Here is a 23,546-nt window from a genome sequence, read left to right as displayed (position 1 = left end):
AATGTTTCACAATAATTCGTGAAAAAATGTGAACCCTAGAAGGAGACTTAGTTTAATTACTATTGTATTTTTAATTTTATTTAAATTGAATTCTTTTTAGTATTTAAAATTTTCTTATATTATTTAATCTAACCTAATCTAATTATTTTCCCAAGACAAATGCGTTTTCAGAGAGTGCGCGTTTAAATTTTAAGGTTAACCCACTCTCTTACATTTCATTTTTTATTTATCTAATAATTCATGAAACAAGAATATACTGAAAAAAATAACAACACTGGAAAAAAAGAATTATGGTGTGCTCTTAGCATCTACATGATTATACCTTTCTTTATAACTTTTATACAATTTTTTTTAATTTACAACAAAAAAATATTTCCATATATTTCCCTAACCTACTTTAGTTTGTATTTATTTAGGTACTTATTTAATTTATTATGTAATTATTATTAGTTATTATAAATATTGTAATTAATTATTAATCACCAACATGAATACATGAATTTTTAAATATTTGAATACTGAACTCGGCTGATGTTTCTCCGGACGTAGGGCACCTAAGGGACCACTGGAGCCATGCTCTGAAGGAAAGTGGGTAGGAAGGGTAGGGCAAACCGCGAACACAATGACACCGGTGTTTCGCTGGCAACAAATTCTCATGCTTTTCCTCCTCTTCTAGAACTGTCTTCGTCCGAATATATTAATTTGCTTCCTCCGATTTTGTTTACTATTCTTTTGTCGCAAGCACGCTCAATTCTCGATCTTATTCATTAATGTCTGTAGGGAAAAGGTATTTGTACAAGCAAGACCACACCCAACGCCATGAGCTAGAGCCGTATTCTAAAGCGTGCACACACCAGAACAGGTTCCCTTGCCTTCCATAAATTTATTTCGTTACACGTTAAACTTTTCAGCATCGAAAACATTGCACAGTCATTTTTCTAGACGTATTGCATGCATTTAACAGCGTGTGGCTGGATGGACTTTTGTTTAAAATAACCAAGCTGTTGCCCCAAAATAAAATAAAACCTCGTTCTCGAAGTAATTAACATTCAATTTTAAATGAAATCCCTCCTTTACGATCTTAAACATTAAGCATATCTATTCGAGAGGTCGCGACGGAACTCCTGGCTATGTGCTTTGATTGGCGCTGCTGCAAGTTATTTTTAAGGAAGCAAAAGGTCAGTCGCACAAGGGAGCCACCTCGGTCCACTTCTTCTTACCATGTTTATTAATATCCTTTCCTTTTTCTTATGTATGCCGATGGTGTAAGGACATTTTTGGCCCTTCGGACTGACAATCCGATCAAGACAGCTTTTAAAAAAGCTGATGTGATAACTTAAATGGCTCCAAGTGTCGCTCCAACCCAATACACGCGACACACTCTTAGCGGGTGCTTATCTTCTGTACCCAAACCTTAACTTTTTAATGATATTTAGCCCATAGTGAACAAAGCCACAGGGATACTTGGTTTTATAAGATGTGGTCAAAGAAATTTGATGATCCTTACACAACTAAAGCCTTAATCGTTTCGCTAGTTGCCTACTTCAAGTCCGCAAAATGAGGTTACTGGAATTAAATATATTCAAAAAACATTTACTATGTATCTTAAGAAGCATGAATTGGGACCTCCTTATTGTTGCCAATCTCAATTCTAATTTTAAATCTCTGTAATCAAAATATGAGTTGCATGACTCCTTACAGAGAATTATGATTTAATGATATAATATAATAATATATATATAATAATATATAATATATATATAAATATACTATGATTTATCTCAAATTTACCTCATTACCTCGTTTTTTATGCACCGGAAATGTGTATTAAATGTGAACAAGGGGGTAAAAACCCCATAAGTCTTTGTCTTAAATAATTTTATTTATTTCTCTAAAATTTGCTATATTTGGTAGGTTTTAAATAATTTATATCTTAGTTAATTTATATTTAATGAAATAAAACCTTATTTCACATTAAGGTTCCATGAAGAAACCAACACAACGACCCAATCTTCTAAAATCATTCAATAAAATGTATGTTTTAAAAATAGTTCATAGTGTTTTTAAACTGTGGAATTTCGAGCTAACCCAATCATTTGTATAGTGTTTATTCATCTTGATTGTCATGCCTTAAACCATCAAAGCAAAACTTACATAATGCAGTAAAAAAAAACTGATGGACAAACGCATTCAAAAGATTTTAGGTCAAGTTCCTTGTTTATTTTGCAACTTTTGATAATTAATTTCGTTTGTTTGCTAAAATTCGTTGCAATGTTTTAAAAAGCATGCAATGCTAATAAGTTTGTTTTAATTTAAATATTTCTATATATATGAAGGTATAATGTTGGTTGACGACGTCCAAGAACGCATTCTAAGGATTATATTTTTGTTCTTTGATTTCATTTCCATTTTTATATTTAATACTTTTTTACTAATTAATTGTAGTATCTTTTGTTCTCAATTTGGACTGACACGTGGGTTTTAGTTGTATATGGTGGGATTTGGACTCTCAACTAATATAAATTCTATATTTCTATAACTGCAATGTTATTTATATCGTAATTTTGGTTTTAACTATAATGCGGATATATATATTTTACACATTGAGATGCTAATCTGCACATCAATTAGCTGCAAAGCGAATCACTTAAATATTACAGAGCTTCGAAAATGTCAAATTTTTTTAAACGAACTATGGTTTAGAATAACTGAAAATACTAAACATACAAAAATATACTTAGAAGATAGATATATTTCTTGTTTTAGGTACACAGTTTACAAAAGCAAATCTATTATGTTAACTAATTTCGAATTTTGCTTATTTATTTTATTAATCATCTTGCATGGAATATCACACGAACACTGAGGCAAAACCTAACTTATTGCAAAAATAATTTCTTCAAAATAGTTAACTCTTGTTTTTTTAACACGGCCACTCACACGCATACACATCCACTCATCCTAAATGTTCACAAAGAATGAAAATCATAAATATGACAAGCTTACTATTCTAGCAAAGACTGACATTCTGCCACACTCTCTTGGCCAGCACTGTCATTTCTTAAGCTTCGATCTTGGTCGATTTCCAACGATTGCTCTGGGCCATTCATCTTCAGCAAGGGCATTTTAATGTCTGAGGCCTCCAGTTCGCTTGTGGATTCTACAGCAGATGAATCCTGCCCATTGAGCACGACTACGCCGGATGCTACCGGTTCAGCACTCGACTGGGACTTACCCTTGAAGAAGAGAAGAATATTTTGTATTACTATTCTCTTATATTACGTGCAATTTAAAACAAGGGAGAAGGCTTAAGTCGAATTTCTCGACTATCAGAAAAAAGAAATTTTAAAAAGGAGAGGGCGGAAACAAAAATAGGTAAGATTAAGCTGCAGACTGTATAGAAACAAACGGGCCTGGTTTTAAAGTCTAGAAATTCCATCTCTTTAGTAATAGCGCTACCGTTGGACAACCGCAGGATGCCTTCATATGTTTGGGCTTGCATGTACATATGCATGATGTACATATAGTAGTCGCCTTCGCATACTCTTCTACGTGTTACGTGTTGTCCACAGCAAAATAAAATACGTGGAAAGAGTCGAATTTTTTAAAAACTCAAAATGTTATGTTAACTACAATAGTGGAATAGCAATTATGTAAAAAGGCCTACCTTTTTTTTATTAAACATACGTAGATTTAATTAATTTTGAAATAATTAAAAAAAACAATTGAGACAAATAGCACAACAATAAGTTGGCCAAGCGTTTTTTTATAATTCTACTATTAAAAGATAGTAGTCTTCTCTGAGAAGACAGAAATGACCTCTAATATGTCATTTTTTCAAACTTAAAAAATTCTCTTTTAAATAACAGTGGAGTCAGTGGTCGGCAAAGGTGGTCCGGGCCAAGCGTTGCTTCGCCCGTGGACGATACACCCTGCCCCATAACATCCTAATCTCGGCCGGGTCGACACGTCGTCCGTTGGCAAGGAGTACACAGGACGACGAAGGCAAGGCGTTGCAGGAGAAACGCCGCAGGAGCAGCGAGATCACCGGAGGAGTCAGTCATAAAACAGTAGAATAAATCGACTATAATAAGAACCATTTGCTTCAACTCGCGAACAGAAGACGGAGATCGGTACGATCAGAAGCCAGAAGAAGCAGCTACACACGCGCAGGAGAAGGAGCTCGAGCCAGGAGAAGCAGGTTGCAACCGCAATACGGGTACAATCGCCGGATCCAAAGAGGCGATGCACGGGAGGCAATAGGAGCGAGAGCCCCAGAAGACGGAAGCCGACGACGAGTGGGTCGTTTTCCACTGACAGCGTGGAAAAGGCAGGGATGCAAAGTGGTGGTTCCCAGCATCGGGAGCAAGGATGACACCATACAGCTGCTGTGGATGTAAACTAAGCAAATAGAGATGGTGGACTGCAGAACGGAAGGCGGGAAGTTAAAGGGCGGTCAGTGTAAACGGTGACTTATGGACCTCGGACTTATGGACATCCCGAGGCAGTCAGTGTCAACACGCGAGGAGCCGTACGTACGCGAGGATAGCCGAGGAGAGTACCGGTCGAAACGGAGTCTGAAGGCGGAGGAGTAGTGATCAGTCAGCCAGACCGCGCGTGGAAGAAGATAGTGAGACGGTCCGTTGAAGGAAGGAGTTGGGGAGTGAGAACACGCGGATAAGGAATAAACAGTGGAAGCGTCGGGCAGCAAGAGGCCCGCAGGACACGGAAGACATAGAAAATCAGTTCGTTACAGAAGTCAAGTGAAATGTAATATTTTCAGAAATAAACGTGGACAAAGCAAAACTAATTGGTGGGCAAACGACTCCAGCTTTCAAATTTTAACAAGAGAGAATGCTATAGCCCCGACTATCAGATTACTCAGCTAGTATAAATGCGAACCCGAAATTTCAAAATTTTCTGGGATATCGATAGAATTAGTAAATGAGAAAAAATTTAAAAATTGTTCAAAAGTGTGGACGTGCATTTTTTGTCCGCTTTGTGAGCGTAAGAGTGGACTAGCAATAAGTTTTTTTGGCAGATCGATAAAATTTTACACGACTAATAAAAATGTGAAAAAATATTCCAAGATTTTGCCAAAGTCTGAGCGTGGCAGTTTTGGGCGGATTTAGGCGCAAGAGTGGGCCTGGCAAAAATATAAAAAAAATATTAAAGAATTTTGCCAAGGTATATTCGTAAATGTTTCGAGCGGTTTGTGGGCGTAAGAGTGGTATGGCAACATGAATCAACAAACTTTCGCTGCAACTATGTCTCTGGAAACAGAATGCTCAATGTCAACTCTCTAGCTTGTACAGTTCCTAAGACGGGCGGACATGGCCAGATCGATACGGCTGTTGATCCTTATCAAGAATGTATATACTTTATATGTTCGGAAACACTTCCCTCTGCCTGTTACATACTTCTCAACGAATCTAGTATACCCTTTTAGTTTACGAGTAACGGGTATTGCCTCGGATAATATCCTCATCACTCCGCTCCATTGCGTAAGCTATCGCTCCACAACTGAAGCGGCGATCGTATATTCGATATTTCCAAACCTAGCTTCTTTAAGCTTAAGATATCTGGCTTTATGAAAATTCATAACCCTTACCTGCAGATAAAATGTCATCAGCTGTCCTTTTCCCTTGACCGCTACCAGGCCACGCTGAAGGAAGGTGTAACCAAAGAGCCGTAAAATATTGCACGTCTCTTCCGTGACCTGAATGGCGCCCGCCTTTCCTGTGCTTTCCATTCGCGATGCCACATTCACCGTATTACCCCAGATGTCGTAATGCGGTTTACGTGCGCCAATAACGCCAGCCGTGATCGGTCCATGATTGATCCCCATCTTAAGGACGAAGTGGTTAAACGACTGCTCGTTGATGCTTTGCAATGCGTGCTTCAGTTCCAGTGCGAACTCCACCAAAATCGCTAAGTGAGACCACCGTTCTGTAATTGGGGCGTCATTTCGGACAGTCCTTTGCACATTTATCCCACTGGCAGCCATATATGTCGAACCAATAGTTTTTATTTTGATGATGTCTTGGAATTGTGGCAGCTCCAACAACTAATACATGAGAATTCTATTAATTTCTTGATATCATATTTAACAAGAAATATGCTTCGGCATGCTCATATACCCTTGCAGCAATTAATTTTTCGACTGTTCCTACTGCAACTATATGATATAGTCGCCCATCAAATTGAAATCGAAAAAATATAAGATCAAAATAGTGTCATATACCGAGTTAGAAGCACGAAACTCTGATTCATTTTCTATTTTTATTTTAAATTAGTTTTCAAACTGTTCCTTCGGAAGCTATGATATAATCGCTCGATGCTATTCAAATTAAAACCGAAATGATAAAAAAACGAAGAATATTATAAAGTGATCCGATCCGACTAGTCCGACTTACATATACACACTTCCTTTTGAAAAAGTTTCATTCCAAAGCTGTACGACTAAGAGGCTGGGTTGCGTAGAAATACATGAACGGACAGACGAACATAGCTATATCGACTTCTGACTAATATTTCTCTGCAGGGGTATAAGAAATAATATGAAAGCATTTACTTACTGCATCAAAATCTGAGATGACCTCATTGAGAAAACGTAAACATTCCAAGCCCTGGTTGTTTACTGTTTCTTCGGAATAGAAATCTGAAAAAAAAGAGCGCAGATAGTTATTTCCCTCGTCATTAACTGCCGGTTGTGCACACAGCTGCCAGATTCAGACAATGCGTTTATATCTATGTATGCCGTAAGTTTTAGCAGTTATCCAATTAAAAAAACAAAAAACAAAAAGGACCTGGAATTGGTAGAATAAACATTGGAAAATATAACTTGTGTTATCCCGTCTATGGCTTTAGATTTATTGTTTTACAGGAATGGAATTCTGTCCAGTGGCAAAATAAATTATTCTTGTCCGAGGATCTTTAGTTTATTATATCAAAGACATCACAATAAGTTCAAACAATTAAGATTGAATTCTAATTTCTTTGTCTGCACTTTATATTCACAAAGTTAAGATGTTCACTTTTGTCAATATGACGCTACGGACACAACGGGTTCTTGTATTCTCCGAGTCACTCCCGGTGTCAGTCCGCTTATTAACAATTTAAATTAACGACCTTCCCTTAGTAATAAAATTAAGCTGCGTGTACTTATGTACGCAGACGATATTAAATTATGTCTCCACAAAAGGATATTTCTTGCTATTTGGGCTTACAATCCGATCTAGATAGCTTTCAAATATGGTGCCGTGATATACGTTAAGCTTAAATGGATCCAATTGTAAAGTTATGACCTTTGTCGTATCAACTCACTCAACACACGACTGACACTCCAAGGGGGTGCAAGGGGGACAGAATTATACGGGTTGATGATCTTGGTCTTTTTCTGGACCCTAAACTAAAATTTCCAGACAATATATCGACTATTATCAATAAGGCTATGAGTGTGCTTGGTTTTATAAAAAGGTGGTCAAAGGAATTTGATCATCCTTACACGACCAAAACCTCATTCATTTCGCTAGTCCGTCCGATTCTTGAGTATGGATCATCTGTTTGGAGTCCACAGTACGTAGTTCACTCGGACCGCATTGAATCGGTCAAAAAAAAAAACTTCTTACCTAAATTGGGATGCAAACCTTATTTTACATCCTTATTCCAGTAGACTACTTTTAATTAATTTACCTTCCCTAGCTAACCGTAAAACGATGCTTTGAAGAGTCTTTATTTGTATGCTTATTTGTGGTGAAGTTGATAGTCCGGACTTGGTAGTCGGCTCTACTTCTCTGTTCCAAGTAAATTCACTAGAAAGCCCTAATCGTAAATCATTGTAGATTTAATATAAAACACTGTAATCTGTATTCTTGACTCTCTGCCGCTCTTAAAGCTATCAATTCTATCTTTTTGAACACATAATTAGATCTTACTAATATTAATAAATATTTTATATTTAATTCCTCGTTTCTGTGCTCTTTTCTGTAACGCGTCTATCTTCTCGCGAATCGAACCGTACGATACACGGCAGCGCTCGGTCGGTTGGGCGGGAGGTGTGGCAGTAAGACTCGCGCGCCAAAAAAAAATATGCCTCAGTTCAAATGAGGTGCATAAGTTATAAGTAAGGTATTGTGTGTTTCTAACTCTCGAAGTTGATAGATAATCGCTGAAGTGCAATTGTTTATATGTGGACTTTTTAGTTTTTTATTAGCTTAATCTCACCAGAAAAGTTCGGCATGCTGGCAAATAATACGCCCACTTCAGCATAGCTCTGGGAATAAAGATCATCATGAGAGCGTTTAGTGTTCTTCATGAAGTGCTCTGCCACATGAACAGGTAAGACATTGTAGACCAAAGCCTCATTTCGCTGCCTCATGTCGTTTGCGGTCTCCTTTTGCTCAGCCACCTCGGTTTTCCACTTGAATATTACCCTATCCTCGTGGTCCATCTAAAAGTTTCAATAATTTGATATATCAGGCGCCTTACTTTATATTACACTTACGTGTCTTGCCAAGGTGCTTAACGCCAGAGCAGCCACAAGCAAAAGTCCTGAAGCGGCATATCGCGTAGATATAATACTAATTATGTTTAATGAATAATCAAAAAACCAAGAAAAACAAGTAATTTTGTATAATTTTTTTAGGAAAGCATCTTTCTCAAGTCTAAACTAACTTAACTTACGGTTGATGTTCGAAATCATCCTCTAGAGCATAAAGATCCTGCATGATGAATATATTGAAATAGCAATGCAGAGCTTTAAAGAAAAAAGTAATTTATTACGATGTAAAATTGTTGCGCCTTAATTACAGTTACCTGCAATGGACAATAGTAGCAAAATCTTTGTGAGATGAGTAAGTTGGGCAATCACGGCAATCGCAATTAATATGAGTACTCCGAAGTTACTTAAGTAGGACGGATACAGAACTCGTTCCGTAGGCACAGCATCTCGCATTTGTTCCACAAACGATGCGGGAAGTAGGTGCTCTGCGGTGACCATCCCCTCCACCACCAAGTTTATATCGCTTTCTAGGCTAGCCGTTACATTGAACTCGCTTTCACTCACAATATGCTCGGTACGCACGAAGGTGACGAAAAAGAACTGATGAGGAAATGGAAATTAATGTATGGACTGCACGTCATGGCAAAAACTCTTTGAAATTAAACATTTGCAAAAAAAAAAATGAATGCAGTCATTTTCAATTGACATTAGGTTTTTTTTAAATAAATTAAAATATTTTTGGGGCAAATATGTAAATCAAATAAAAATACGTGCTATGCGAGGGGTAATATTCTTGATCACGATTGTTAGTCAAGTACAACGACATTATTTCAGAAATTTAAGTACCCAAATTTCAACGACAATATTTCTTATTGTATATTTTATTTATATTTATATTTCGCCCACAAGCTGAAAAACAATGTCACTTGTAAACTTAAAATAAAAAGTGGTGTCTGTGAATTTATATTTATTTTTCCAATACGAACGTATGTGCGAAAGAAATTAACGGATAAAGTTATGAGTGTATAATGTATTTTTCCAATAGTTCCTAAACGATCCAATATCCAATTTGAATAAAATTAAATAGAAAATGCTGCCCCCGAAATTTAAATGACGTTGATAAAAACAAGAAAACTAAAACGCCCTACTCCGCTGACGATAGTGACCAAGAATATTTGTATACATATATGTACGTATCATTGTGGGGTTAAAACATCTTGTTTATTGCGTTTCACGCATTGTAAAATTTAATCGACACATTTAAAGTATTTGCATTGCAATATCTGAGTGCATAGCCCTTTTTGATAAAAGCACAAACTAACCATGTCGATTACGTTACTGAAGCCAATGGTGAGTGCAATAATTATGGCTGCCAGCTCGCGAACAAAGGTTATGTCATTGAAGCGCTTGCTGACATCTACAAAAAACTTGGGCAGCATGCCGCTAAAGCTCTCGGCAAGGCTGATCACTACCAGCATTGCGATCGGCACCAACGGAGCAGCTATATTAATGAAGTGGAGTGTAGATCTCGGGAGAACTAAGTATGAGTACAGCACATCAATGCACTGCACTAGAAGAGCGGCAAGAAGTGGAAGTGAACTGTACGGCTCTCTATATACGGCATACAGTTGCTCCAGCTGGGGGTTTTTGAAGCGCAAGAATATGTTAGTGTCCTTGGTTAGGTTTCTAGAAAAAAAGTTGATTTTTAGTTTCTCCAATATATTTCGTCAAATTACTTTATTCGTAATGTGCTAAAGTATGTTACGCTATAGTAACATGTACTATATATACGATATACGATATATATAGCAAATATTTGCTTACTCATGTCCGTCGCGCGTTACCAGCTCATCTTTCAGTCGTTGTTTAAAGTTCTCCAATTTCACCTGCTCCTCTTCATCTGCAGTCACTGCAATCCCTATTTGGTGTCCATTGGATACAGAATTCTGCGCCAGGAGCTCTTCGTCGTCTAATGTGGCATCGTTGTCATCTTCATCTGATACAATATCGGTCGTCGATCCATTAGGATTGGGGTGTGCAATTTCAGCCTGGGTTTCATTTATTTTTTTGGCACATGGCGATGCAAACTGGAATTATTATTATTATTATTCTTAATCGGCTTTCATTGACTTATAAAACTGTGTTATATATAAATTACATTACATGCAAATTTCACAAATTATTCATATTTTTTTGATTTTTGTGAACGTCAATAGTAGGCAAACGGAAATCAAAACATTCTTTGAACATTCTCTTTTCCCTAAATCCTTGCAATATAAAGAATTTTAACAATACCTAACAGTTAAAAAACAAAGGTAATTTAGCATAAAAACACCTAAAAATATCTACATTATTAAATCTCATCATTCCGAACTTTGTGGCTGTGCTATAGGTCGTTGAACGTATTTGTGGTTATGGTTTGTATCAGAGTACCAAACGCCATTTCGGGTAATAAAACCATTTAAATGTTGAAAATATATCGACGCAAGTGTAACTTGTATTTCTAGCTTAGCTTCTAGCTGCTTCCAAATAGCTATTGCTGAATACATGGGAATAGAGATTTGTGCTGTATGTTGCTAGAAAATCAAATTCCTAATGATTTTTGGATATTCGAACTATTTATTCCAAATAAAATAGATTAAGGACTGGAAAAATCTTTGGTATATCTTGCTTAAACGAGCCTAAATTAAAGCTGTATAGCCCATAAATTCCCAAAGGCGTAATATTTCACTTTTAAAAGAAAGGTTCCGTAACAAGTAAAAATTTTGTGTTAAGCGCGTCGAGGAAATACATTTTCAGAGCGTACTTTTTAAGTCATTTTTACATGTACATATTAAATAGAACTTTTTTAAGCTGAGCATGATAAGAAAATGAGGAAGGAAGCTATTGGGTTGGTAGCTCCCATGAAAATATATTAAAAATCCTATGCTTCATTCAAGGATCCTTTTTTCAAACTCACCGCTTTAACTACTTTGGTGATAAAATACGTCTTTAGCCCAGCAATACGCAACAACTCCTCTCGTTTCTCTCCAAAGGCGGCCTCCACTTCGAATTCGCCGTTCAGAAAGGCAAGCGTTTTGTCCGAAATGTGAACGCGTCTGAAAAGGTAATCAATTTAAGTTTGTAAGAATACGTTAATATACAGGTGTAAACAAATGAGCAATAACGATGGCTATTATAAATATGCATTTTGAAAGTATGCCTGACTTACCCAGCCTTTCCGCTCGATTCCATTTTATTAGCCAGCTCTACGTCCTTAGAGTAAACATCAAACTGCCACTGTCGCTGCCCAAGAATTCCAGCGAGCACGGCTCCAGTGTGAATGCCTACTCGCATGTCAACAGGTGAGTTGGCCTTCTGCTGCACATACCTTCAAGCACACGGAGAGAGTAATAAGTGGCTGATTCTTAGAAGCCCCAACTAGCAAAAGGAGCGAGCGTGGTTAATTATTAATAATTGAACAAGCGCGGATTCATCGTCACCTTTCGCCTGTCAAGCTGTTTCCCACTTTCCCTAGGGAAAATCTACAACCGCTACTTACTTAATGGCCTTCACCATGGAGAGTCCCATGTGCACACACAGGACGGCGTGATCTGGACGCTCATCAGGGGCACCGCTAATACAGTAGTAGCAATCGCCAAGAATCTTAATGCGCAATTGTTGATATTTCTAGAGTAAGGCAATTGTGGTTTAGTTTAGGTACGATCACAAATTAACAATCAATAAATCAATAGGCTTATTTTCATATAAAATCTAGTTTGTAATTCAGTGAAATTAAAATTCTTAATTAAATTTAAACAGTTTAAGTCATCCAGAAAAACAAAATAATGCTATAGTCGAATCATATTCCCGCTACTCGCACTTTCTGCCAACGAGATAAAGATATGCAGGCGACAAAGCAACTTTCAGAAAGTGCACACCAGCTCTACTTGTAGCGCGGGTAATTAATGCAGTGGGGTCAACGACTATTTCTTTTGCCCTAAATTAAGAGGATAGGATCGAATGAATATAGTCTTTCATGTGATGTATTTTTTCAATGTTGCTGTTTTTTAACACTAATTAATACAATTTTAAAATTTTATTTCTTGAACAGTTTTGTACAGTTTCTGGACTGATTACTGAAGCTTTCATCTTAATATAATTCAACCAAAGAGCAGTTCTGGCTGTCTTTATTTTTATACCCGTTACTCGTAAAATAAAAGGGTATACTAGATTCGTTGAAAAGTATGTAACAGGCAGAAGGAAGTGTTTCTGACCATATAAAGTATGAATATATATTCTTGATCAGAATCAAAAGCCGAGTCGATCTATCCCTGTCCGTTCGTATGAACTTCGAGATCTCAGGAACTACATATAAAAAAATTATTGTTTGGCTTGCAAGTTGAGATTAAGTATGCAGACTCCAGAAACCCATGTTGCGACGTCCACTCTAACGCCCACATATTGTTTCATAATTTTATTAAGGTACAAAATTTCTTTCAATTTGCCAACAACTTTTCGTCACGCTCACCCACTCTAACGCTCAAAAACGGCGCAAAACTGTACGCACTTTGGAAAAATGTTTAGATTTTTCTCGTTTTATGATTTGTATTGGCAGTTTTTATAGGTAAACCAAAAACCAAATACACTAGAATAATATTATATTATAATAATAATATTCTAGTGTCTTTGCAAAAACACTGTGGCCACGACCTTTCTTTCTTATTTAAAATTTTTTAATTTCTTTAACGGGTATCTGATAGTAGAGGATCACGACTATAGCATTCTCTCTTGTTTTAACTGAATTGATTTTATTATAGTTATTTATAAGATTTAAAAAAATTTGCAATTCAAGGAGAAACAAAGAAAAACAACCTAATTTCCACTAATTTCTGACGTTGTGGATTTTTGACCATTTTGACATTTGAACCATACAGAAATGATTTATAAATCTATTACTGTCTTAAAAGTGTAGTCTTGTGACTACAACTTGTACTAGGATAACACCATAAATTTTAACTGTTCAAAAACATCACATTTAATTGTATATTTAACTGTTTAAAGAATTAATGCTTTCAACATGCGTTTGAATCGCCCTTTATCGGAATTCTGAAATGGTATATACCAAGGTTTTTGTTTAATTTGGATCAACGACTATTAAAAAGGTGTTTTGGCCAACGAACAGAGTTCCTTCTGTGTCTCATTACAATAAATTATACAAATGTGTATCCCCTTTTTTTGTATATCCGTTAATCGTGGATATACTAGTACACACTCGTAGAGGATGTAATAGATAATTTGAAAAGTATTTAACAGGTAGGAGGAAGCTTTTCCAACAAAATAGAGTACTTTTAATAAAGTCTACTACATAAGTCAATCTGACCATGTCTTTCTGTCAATATAAAGAATCTGTCTCTTTTTAATAAATGTAAGCGACTGCATACTGTTAAAAAGTTCACGTTATGTGGTTTGTAATATAATTTAAGAAGAAAAACTTTTTACGTGGTTTAGAAATAAACATTAAATATAATGAACATAATACAAAATTAAATGACAACGAGGTTTTAAAATAATCAAAATCATTAACAGACAACAATTTTATATTTTGCAAATTTACCTCAGCAAGTCTGTCGAAACGTGCAAAGAGCTCGTTAAGCATTTTTACCAAATCTTGCGCACTATATGTGGAGGAGATGGCGGTAAAGCCAACGATATCCGCATATAGAATGCTTGTTTGAACAAAAAAAAAATAGGAAAAATATTTTGAAATTTATTTGCAGAGGCAGTGTAAGTAAAATAGAGATTAAATAAAATACTGACACATTTGAGAACACACACAATGAGAATTAAGAGCTTAGGAAATGTAAAGTTCATATTGAGGAGCGTGAAATACTTTCGATGAATGAGCTTTGCGAGAATATAAAAACGTTGTGATATATTTGATTAAAATAAAATTTGGTGGTAATGGACATATAGTATTGTTTTATATTAGCGACAATGAACAGGTTCTAAGCGTTTTTTATCAAGTTAAGAAAATTCTGTTTTATGTACATTTGTATGTATATTTGAAATATTAAAACGAATAACTAAGAATTTTTTATTTTTACAGCTTGAAGAGTCAATCGATTTAATGCTTACCTTACATTCTCGTGCCGACTCATGTAAATTTTTTTAAAAGCCTCGGAACTGGATGATCCCAAATCTTCCCGCATCTTAATAGCCACATGCTTTGGCAGCACAGACAATAGCAGACGCTCCTAATAGGGGCAAATTTTATATTTCATATCCACGGTCAGTAAAACAGAATGCAAACCTGTTCGGCCGACTGTTCCTCTATGACCATTTTAACTTCAAGGCTCTTTTTGGCCTCGAGAAAGGCTCGTTTCTGCTTGGCCTCACCCATAAAGTAGTACAAAAGGCCTATCAGCGCTGCCGTGGCTATCAAAACTGCATTAGCCGCTAATTGGTTCGAGAGCAGCGAGTCCCAGTGAGAATAACCAACAGGGAGACTGAGGCAAATGAAATATGTGATACATCCAATCGACAGACCAAGAAAAATCAGCTGTAATGGCAGCGTCACATAGACCAAGAAATTTAGAAGGATGGCCCAGCCAAGTAGGTCCCTGAAAGCGATGAAGAAATTGAAAGCACACATGAATTGCTTCTTGCCCTTTGTATAATTGCAAAATACACTTTGTGGAGTCCTCCAGTATTTATCATTTTAATTGTAATAGCTTACCTTGGAGAAAAACTAGGCTGCAGAATAACATAAACGGTAAAATGAAGAATGCTTAATAGCCACAGTGCCCGTGGCACAATAATCAGGAGTATTTGGTGGAAGCGCCTCAGTGCCGGTTTATCAGAACGGCGTCCAATATGAAGGAGCGCTGTCAATGCCAAGTAAGCTAACAGCATACAACAGTTGATCACTAGAATATGGAATAACATGAAATTATTTGATATAACTTATTTTAATTATTGTAAAAAAAACACTTATGCTTAGTTCCAACTTGTTGGTTCTTATAGTTACCGAGATCTCGATGTTCATACGGACAGAGAGACGAACCGACTCTATTAAACAAAAAAGTACGCAGTATCATTCTGGGCGTAAACAATATTTAAATTAAAATCAAGAGAGTACGTGAATGTTGGCAGATTGACGATTTTTCATTTTATACCTAAATAAGTACTCTGTCCATCCAAGCTTATAACTGAAGCTGAAGAAAATTTATTTTTGGACATATATAAAAATGAATAAAATAAATTGATAAATTGATTCCAACAGGAAATTACACGACTGTAATCATTTAAAAAGTTATTCTTATAAATATACATTGTCAGATATGAGGTATAAGTTATGTACACATCCATCCGACAAGGTCTTTAACGCGATACTAATTTCTTTAAACAATTTATTTCTATTCATAGCTCACCTCTCGTAGGGGCCGACTGATCCCAGGGAATTCCGATGGTCCATATGTTAAACAACGCGGCCGCAAAGACAAACCACTTCAATCCACTGCGGCGTTGTTTGATGGAGTAGTTGTGGTAGAGTTCGTTAAGCACGTGCTGCGGCAAAATGACGACTCCCCCACCGGTGATTCCCACGCCTCCGGCCACATCGCTGTCGTTTTGCCGCCGTCGAGATGTTGTTTGACGCTGCGAATGCGATTTGCTTGTCGAGGCGATCGTTTTCTGACCGTTCTCCAAATTTGCTTCCATCTCGTTTGTCTAACTTCTAGGATGTTATTCGTTGTTCGGAGAGCTTATTTCGTATTTGTGGTTTAGTAATAAAGCGACACCATGTCCTTGGTTTATTTGTTTGTAATGTGACAAGAACATAAAATAGTTCACTTGTCTGAATCGAAGCACTGCAAGGCAAAATCGAAATACAGGGACAAAGTATAAGCAAGTAATCTTGACACTTATCGGTGCATCCTCCGTCCACTCAAATTAAATGCACTGCGGAAGCGTCCTTGAGAGAGAGAGAGCGGTGAATATTCTCATATGTACAACTGTTAGAGCACGAAAGTGTGTGCTTACCTGCATATGGCTGTACCGCACATTTATTGCCGTAATGGAACTGTTCAATGACAACATAAAAAACAAAAACATTATAAATATCAAATGTTGCCTAACCACTACAGATAAGTTGGTTATCATATTGAAATTGTTCTGTTAAAACTCGTGATCCTTTTTTGCAGCATTCGACACCATAGTAGACCACGGTAACTGTAATCAGAAAATTTCGTCCGCTCTCTCGCTGCTCTCTACCCCACCGCTGCCTCTTTCTCTTCATATGACTACCTCTTCATTTCCCCATTGAGAAATATTCGACTGACAAACTAAGTAACACACACCTCTCGTCCCTTTTCTTGTGGAAAATCACTTTCTTGTCTAGGTATGCGCGTACATGTGTTTCTCCTCTTTGTGTGAGTTAGGCTCAGTTTCTCAAGGCTTGTTTAAATGCTCTATTTGATTTCATTTGTATAACAGCTCGCGAGCGTGTGTACCCTCTGCCTATTGCAACAAACCCTCGTTTGCTTTAAATTTGTATCCCAGTAACTAACAGCTCCAGCATATAAGTCCAAGATATTTGGAAGTTATTGATAACCGTCCGCCTTGATTACTTCCTTAACATACGTTTGCTATGCTGGTTATTTGCTTTTTCGATGTGTTAAATTTTTTCTGCTAGCAAGTTTGCACGCAAGACACCGAGCAATATCCTTCGACTAAACTAAGCCGCCCCGATAAACTTGACTGATTGTCGATTTCAGCCTCACCAGCAAGGACCTCCGTTATTTCATGTTTAAACGCTCAGAGGTCGAACGAGAGCAAGCTTTTTCGGCTGAAAGCTCGTTTTTGCGCATGCGATCGAAGCAATGCACTGATAACGGTACAGCTGGGCTATCCTGATAAGAGTCCCTTTGCACAATAGCGTATTCAGAATATTACCGGAAGAGCATAAAGTTAATTAAATCTCATTAAGGTCTCCCGCCAATAGGCAACCACTGACCGATGAAGAAAACGTCATGAATGCAGCTGACCTTAAAATGAGTGCAGCTGCTATTTGACAGCGCCTGTGTGAGTGTGTCGGGGTGGACTGCACTATGGGAAACCTAACCACTTTTTCTGGCCAAAATTAATAACTTCAGAACGGAGAAATTTATTAGGAAAAAATTCGACAAAATTTAAAAATTGTTCAAAAGTGTGGACGTGGCCGGTTTCGCGGCTTTAAAAATGCTTATGTATGGCAATTTATATTTTTATCGAATTTTGGGTTGAACATTTTTTTTGCTTTTGCCACTCACTTACTCATAATGCAAGCCACACTGATTAAATGCCTTACAGAATGTAAATAACGCTTCAGAAAAAAATTGGTTAATTTTTCATAGTAGAGTTCTGTTGCATTTATTGATGTCCACTAAACATAGTATACAAACATGAGTAAGAGATATTTACGTTATACTTTTTATACATTAGTAAGTAATTTGGGGACCAAAGAATTTTATTCAGAATAAAAAAAAGGCATTTCCAAGTCTATTTTTCTAAATGTTATTTTTTAAATACCACAAATTATGAATTTAGTAAATAGATCCGTTGATTTTTTTCCTTAAAAAAATCTACTGATTTCAAATCAAAGCCCGCCTCAACGATGTAAAAAAACTAGTAACGATGACACCTTTACTGCTCTGAAATCATCTTTTGTGATGAAAATATAATTTTGTTCTGTTCAAGAATATAGGTATCTTCATTGATATGTACGTGCTTATCTACGTATATAATTCTTTGCTGCGAACTTAGACATTAGAGCATAACTGATTTGAATTCAATCTTTTTTGTGCGTTCAAGGGGATTTCAAAATGGTTGAGAATATTAACCTTAGACCAGTAGTGCCCAATTTCCTGCGTCGCGGAAAAATCTGTTTTCTTTAATTATTGGTCGATATATCGCCTTAGAATATCGTGTCGAAAGTTTCAAAAGCTAATTCTCGAAATTTTGGGAGATGCCCTTCGGATTTCGGAAGTCATACTTTCCTTGACGGCAATCTTTAAACCATGTTTGGTTCTATATGAAGTAAAGACTTTTCAATACAAACGAATGCCTCGTTCCTATAATTATATTTTAGAAACAAGAAACAACCCCAAAGCAAGGCTAAATGGAATAAACCCAAAATTTTACAGACGATGAAATCGAAAACCCGAAACAAATCACCCACCTGTAAAGCAAACATCCGTTGTCCAATTTTATTAAATCAGCATGTTTTCACGTTCCAAGCCGACACTCACAAGCTCGAAAGCAAAAGTTTGAATTTCAATAAATAAAATCTTAAAAATCTAATAGCGCTTGTATCCAAGAGCGAATGCACTTCACTCCAAAAGCCAAAGACACTAGATTATTCTAGTGTCTTTGCAAAAGCCCATTAAAATTTTACAGCCCAAAGTCCATATTAAAAAAGCTCGAGACCGAGGATTGATCGTCAATCAATATAGATCAATAAGTGGAGTTTAGCATGAGACCTAAAATTAAATGTTGACTTATGAAAATTGAAAACTTGTAATTATATGTATGTATAATAGCGTCTATGTTCTTCGGCAATGGAATCTCAGTCCTAGTGTATTGTTTTCCTTGCCAATAGCCTAAAATATTGTAAAATTTTAGTGAAGCAGAAAATTTACCAGCTGCCTGGTAGCGCACTCTAATTCTTTTTTCTATTATACCGATCAAGGGACGCAGACAAGGCCACTATACATATGTATGTATGTACGTACTTATGCGTGCATATCTGACTACCTGAAAATGTTTTCAGAGGGGTGAGGATTATTTCCGTCGGTTTTATGTGTTTGATTACATACATATGACATATCTTTAAGATATTATTTTTAAGATCTTGTAGACTGTGTAATTTACAAGGAAATTGATTGATGTAATTTAATAAAAAGCTTGAATTTTTTAAAAATGACGATATGTGTATATATATATATATGAACATACATGTTTGTGTGTTTGTTTATTTAATTTTTAGGAGTACCGGATCAAAAAAAAAACTTAGAATTGGGAAGGTGTATTACACGAAAAATCACTCAGGTCAATGAGAAAAACAAGGATAGGAATGCATTTGAATATTTTACCTGCTATATTTGTGTAGCCGCTAAATAATAGTTAAAAGGTGGCAGCCCTTTTTAGGGGACCGTTATTTTGAAATATTTGTCACTGCTATATTTCATCTCTTTAATATATTAAAATAAAATTGTAAAAATCTATCAGCATAAGCTAACTCCGAATTAAATAGAGAACGGGTGATAACGATAACAAACAAAGATATGTTTTCCGGAGGCGGAACTATCGCAAGCGGACTACCGACGTCTACCAACACTACAGGGCGGCGCTTTAAAAGCCGGTCCGACGCTCACCGCTCTCTCATTCGGCGTTTTTCTTTGTGACTGTGTGGACGTTCTTAATTGTACGGCAAAATCTCCAGCAACCAAGCTACTTTCTTAGCAAAGCTACTAAAGAGGAAACTATATTGATAAAATTTCGTTCTTTTAAAATCTTTGTGCTGATATTTAAGGCGTGCTTGGTGATCCAAAAACCCTCAGTTACAACGTGTTTTCTCGCTTCGCGTTTGAAAAGTAATATCTAACAGTAATTCAAAATGGCTGATGTGGCTGAGCAAAAGAAGTGAGTACTTTGCTTGCCTTGTTTTCGGACGTTTGTGGATTTTGTTTAAGCAATGGACTTGTAGCGAATTTTGCTAATGAAAATCTATGTTATTTGCCGAAAAGATTTGGAAATTTTCTTTTGAATTCTGTGTCTATATACGCAAACCGCTTGTTGGCACTAATGTAGTTGTCTCGTTCCCGCCAAAGGCAAAACGGTGTGCGCGCAAAAACCGACGCCGTTTAATTTGGCGCGGCGTCATGGTGCCTTCTCGCTCTTTCTCCGGCCGGCAAACAGCAACGATGAATTATTTGTGTGTGTGTGTGTAGCGGCGGAGTAATGCGTTGAGTGTATGCGGACGACAGGCCAAATGCGCAAAAGTCTATAGACATGTGTGTGTGTATGCGTGTGCAGCATTCAAGTTGCCGCTCTTTTCTTGTGCTGTTTCATTTCATCTGTCTGTGCTACCTCGTATGTTGCTTTGCTGCGTTTCTCACCAGACATCAAATTTCGAGGCTTGCCTTTTATACCCATTTGATAGCTTAAAGCTCGAAGCTTGAAATTAACAGTATAAATTTTCACGCATATCTATATTGGCATTACCAAAAATACTCCCTCTTTCCCTATCGATGAACACTTATGTATATATTTTTTTTAAGTAGTTATTATATGTTGCAGCTTATAATACATAACAAAACAAAACTCATGCCTAAGGCTGTTCCGGTTTTCTTTGAAAGACGCAGGTTGTATGACGTTATGCTACTGTTTGTATCGTTTGGACCGTTATTTTTGTCGTTTAGCGTTGCTACTTTGCAACTCTCTTTTTGTTCGCCCTATAGAATTCTATCTACCTCAGATGGCGAGTATCTGTTGGTAGATGAGTGCGAGAGAAACGACTATATTGTCATTAATCCCATTAAAACTGGTTTTTATTTCTATCTTTGTTCGTTTTAGTTTAAACGGGTCTCGCTTTTCATTTTGCACGTCTGCAAGCGTGTTTTTGGTTCTACCCTGTTCTCATCTGTTGGTAGAGAGCACTGAAATAACAAATGAATATATGCCATTTATATGAAAAAGAGCGTGCCGCCTAATCGCACTCACCTTTTCGCGCTTCCTTTTGCGTCGCAGCTTGCACGAGTTGTTGATCCCATTTTTGAAAAACGCCGGCAGATGTAACAATGCACTTTTTTTTTAGTTTTAATTCCGAACGTCCTGGGGCTCTTATGAATAGAAAGTGGAGGATGAAAACATAAACGTTACCTACCGGCGCTATATTGAAATTTTTCTTTTTTTTTTTTAAATTCAATTAATATTTAATTAATTAATAATTAATAGTTTTAGTTTTTGATAATTTTTAATTGATTTACTGTTTAGAGTTTTGTATGTAGTAGAATGCTATGCATACGAAGTTCAGTTCGGCCACCTTCGGAAAAAATTATAAGTGCATACTGACTTTCGTCTCTGATTATCACCCACAGTGAGACCCCTGTTGTCGAGAAGGTCGCAGCTGAGGAAGTTGATGCTGTGAAGAAAGATGCAGTTGCCGCCGAGGAGGTAGCAGCTGAGAAGGCGAGCATCACAGAAAACGGTGGCGCCGAAGAGGAGAGCGTAGCCAAGGAGAACGGAGCCGCCGACAGCAGCGCGACCGAGCCCACCGACGCAGTCGATGGTGAAAAGGCGTCTGAGCCCACTGTTTCTTTTGCCGCCGATAAGGATGAGAAGAAGGACGAGGATAAAAAAGAGGATTCCGCTGCCGATGGGGAGGACACCAAAAAAGAGAGCAGCGAAGCTGTTCTACCTGCTGTCGAGAATGGCTCCGAGGAGGTCACCAACGGTGACTCAACAGGTATGATGATATCAATGATATCAATGCCAAACAAATTTTCCACGTTCATGTTCTTATTGTTCAATTTTTATTATCGCCTTACAGATGCTCCCGCCATTGAGGCTGTAAAGCGGAAGGTGGATGAGGCTGCAGCCAAGGCAGATGAGGCCGTCGCCACGCCGGAGAAAAAGGCTAAGCTTGATGAGGCCAGCACAAAGGATGAGGTTCAGAATGGGGCCGAGGCTAGCGAAGTGGCCGCCTAAGGGAATCGCCCGCGGAGCAGCAAACTCAGTAATCTACTTATTAAATACTTACTAACACAAAAAAAGCAAATCACAGAAATTACGGTTCTACCGCCAGGAACCCGGACTGTATCCATTTTCCGCTCTTGTGAGCGGGTGATACGTGGGTGGCTGCTTGGGTGGCGGGCGCAATTCTCCAATAACAATCCGGCAATGGGAGCGTAGTTTTATAGCGTACCGGTTCTCTCTCTCTCTACTAACAAACAACCTACCAACCAACAATACCGGCAACAAACGAAAACAAAAAATCCATTATTATTTAAAAACTTACTTAAAATCTTAACTTTAAAGCAAAGTATATATATATATAAAGCGAAGGATTAAGAGAACAATATTAAGCGAAATTAAGATGCGAGACCCTCTATGTTTTAAGAATAAAAGTTGTAAACAAAAGCGTCAAATTTAATAATTGTAAAAAAAAATACGAAGCGAATGAAACAAATTGCAAACAAAATCTTTAAGTAAGAAAAACATCAAAACAATTACGGCAAAATAACATATGTAATCCTTTACAATTTTTAATTTTACAACCGTATCTTATTTTTGAGTATGAATATTTATATCGAACAAAGTAAAACTAAAAATTCAGTAAAATGTAACAAAAAGCTGCCAGCAACAACCCCAGAAAAATGTATGCCAACCGGCTAAAAAAATACTACCACATAGAAACAATAAAAAGTACGAAAAACAACTTTTACAGCAATACTCTGAAATGTTTATTTTTAAAATGCTTTCGAAATCGTACCTTTTTTATTTGTAATCAAGGTACCACCTATTTCACATTCCCAATTACATTTTATTTACTTGTCTAAGCCTACGAAATAGTCTGCGACGAAACTCTCATTAATGTTCAATGTTTAACAACGATTTAATGGGCAGGAAAGGTAATGGCCAGTAAATCCAGCATTCAGCAAAATCAAGATTCGAGATTATTAAAAAATAAAATGAAACGTAAAAATTAAAATCAAACTGTAAGCGTAACTTTTATTAATTTGAGCATGTTTGTATTCGCACAAATAACAGCTGTCGCCAATAGTAGAAATTATTATTTTCTTGGTAGGGTGCGGTCCAAGTACATATTAGTGGAAAGTAAACTATTTTAGGTAATATGATTTCGACACAGAACGTTACAAATAGTATTACTATTTTGCCTACGGTAAGTTGTTTTTTTTTTTGTATTTTTGGACTTTCGTTTAATTTTAATCAGAAAATTTAATATTTGATAATCTCTTGACTCATGACATTATATCCCATATATTTACGTCAATTAAGAAGC

General features: G+C 36.8%; 2 protein-coding genes and 1 long non-coding RNA gene across 6 annotated transcripts, besides 10 other annotated features; 1 reads left to right on the top strand and 2 right to left on the bottom strand.

Moving 5' to 3' along the window:
- Window positions 1-1,017: part of a mobile genetic element that runs on past the window's edge.
- A 165-nt stretch (window positions 1,018-1,182) lies between these two features.
- Window positions 1,183-1,395: a mobile genetic element.
- A 2-nt stretch (window positions 1,396-1,397) lies between these two features.
- Window positions 1,398-1,726: a mobile genetic element.
- Window positions 1,727-1,866: 140 nt separating this feature from the next.
- Window positions 1,867-17,244, bottom strand: Ac3 (Adenylate cyclase 3). 2 transcript variants are annotated; one of them, NM_136272.3, is made up of 19 exons: window positions 17,126-17,244; window positions 16,526-16,565; window positions 15,916-16,457; window positions 15,222-15,411; window positions 14,796-15,105; window positions 14,621-14,739; window positions 14,100-14,211; window positions 12,045-12,172; window positions 11,715-11,873; window positions 11,463-11,601; window positions 10,328-10,590; window positions 9,826-10,189; window positions 8,818-9,103; window positions 8,686-8,758; window positions 8,507-8,582; window positions 8,227-8,452; window positions 6,579-6,661; window positions 5,612-6,067; window positions 1,867-3,236 (listed from the first exon to the last, which is right to left on the bottom strand). In NM_136272.3, the coding sequence occupies exons 3-19, from the start codon at window positions 16,202-16,204 to the stop codon at window positions 3,006-3,008; spliced, it is 3,504 nt and encodes a 1,167-aa protein (NP_610116.2). In that variant the 5' UTR covers window positions 16,205-16,457; window positions 16,526-16,565; window positions 17,126-17,244; the 3' UTR covers window positions 1,867-3,005. The 2 variants fall into 2 exon arrangements, with proteins under 2 accessions (NP_610116.2, NP_001014496.1); NM_001014496.3 differs by lacking the exons at window positions 1,867-3,236; window positions 5,612-6,067; window positions 6,579-6,661; ... (4 more) ...; window positions 9,826-10,189; window positions 14,100-14,211 and having other exon boundaries at window positions 10,211-10,590.
- Window positions 3,285-3,334: a mobile genetic element.
- Window positions 4,584-4,745: a mobile genetic element.
- Window positions 4,778-4,837: a mobile genetic element.
- Window positions 4,838-5,438: a mobile genetic element.
- Window positions 7,157-8,089: a mobile genetic element.
- Window positions 12,679-13,275: a mobile genetic element.
- A 1,434-nt stretch (window positions 17,245-18,678) lies between the features above and the next one.
- Window positions 18,679-19,006: a mobile genetic element.
- An 892-nt stretch (window positions 19,007-19,898) lies between these two features.
- Df31 (Decondensation factor 31) lies at window positions 19,899-23,522 on the top strand. Of its 3 annotated transcripts, NM_165388.4 has the most exons (4): window positions 19,899-19,946; window positions 20,055-20,164; window positions 21,622-21,989; window positions 22,074-22,971. In NM_165388.4, the coding sequence occupies exons 2-4, from the start codon at window positions 20,139-20,141 to the stop codon at window positions 22,229-22,231; spliced, it is 552 nt and encodes a 183-aa protein (NP_724350.1). In that variant the 5' UTR covers window positions 19,899-19,946; window positions 20,055-20,138; the 3' UTR covers window positions 22,232-22,971. The 3 variants fall into 3 exon arrangements, with proteins under 3 accessions (NP_724350.1, NP_001027388.1, NP_523614.1); NM_001032217.3 differs by having other exon boundaries at window positions 19,899-20,164; window positions 22,074-23,522; NM_078890.4 differs by having other exon boundaries at window positions 19,899-20,164.
- lncRNA:CR44993 (long non-coding RNA:CR44993) lies at window positions 20,855-21,369 on the bottom strand. Its single transcript, NR_124415.1, has 2 exons — window positions 21,245-21,369; window positions 20,855-21,180 (listed from the first exon to the last, which is right to left on the bottom strand). It is a non-coding gene; the product is annotated as a long non-coding RNA:CR44993 (long non-coding RNA).
- Window positions 23,523-23,546: the final 24 nt, after the last annotated feature.

The sequence above is a fragment of the Drosophila melanogaster genome, chromosome 2L (assembly GCF_000001215.4).
Source record: "Drosophila melanogaster chromosome 2L".
Classification (NCBI taxonomy): Eukaryota; Metazoa; Arthropoda; class Insecta; order Diptera; family Drosophilidae; genus Drosophila; species Drosophila melanogaster.
Note: the sequence above shows the minus strand (reverse complement) of the source record. Positions and strands in the feature narration are given on the sequence as shown.

Coding starts and splice junctions, on each gene's coding strand:
- Ac3 (NM_136272.3), bottom strand. CDS start 16,204: ATGGAAGCAAATTTGGAGAACGGTCAGAAAACGATCGCCTCGACAAGC. Junction 8,759..8,817: donor GCTACTATTGTCCATTGCAG/GTAACTGTAATT, acceptor TTTTCTTTAAAG/CTCTGCATTGCTATTTCAAT. Junction 6,662..8,226: donor CAGCATGCCGAACTTTTCTG/GTGAGATTAAGC, acceptor CTTTTTTTTCAG/ATTTCTATTCCGAAGAAACA.
- Df31 (NM_001032217.3), top strand. CDS start 20,139: ATGGCTGATGTGGCTGAGCAAAAGAA. Junction 20,165..21,621: donor GATGTGGCTGAGCAAAAGAA/GTGAGTACTTTG, acceptor TATCACCCACAG/TGAGACCCCTGTTGTCGAGA. Junction 21,990..22,073: donor CACCAACGGTGACTCAACAG/GTATGATGATAT, acceptor ATCGCCTTACAG/ATGCTCCCGCCATTGAGGCT.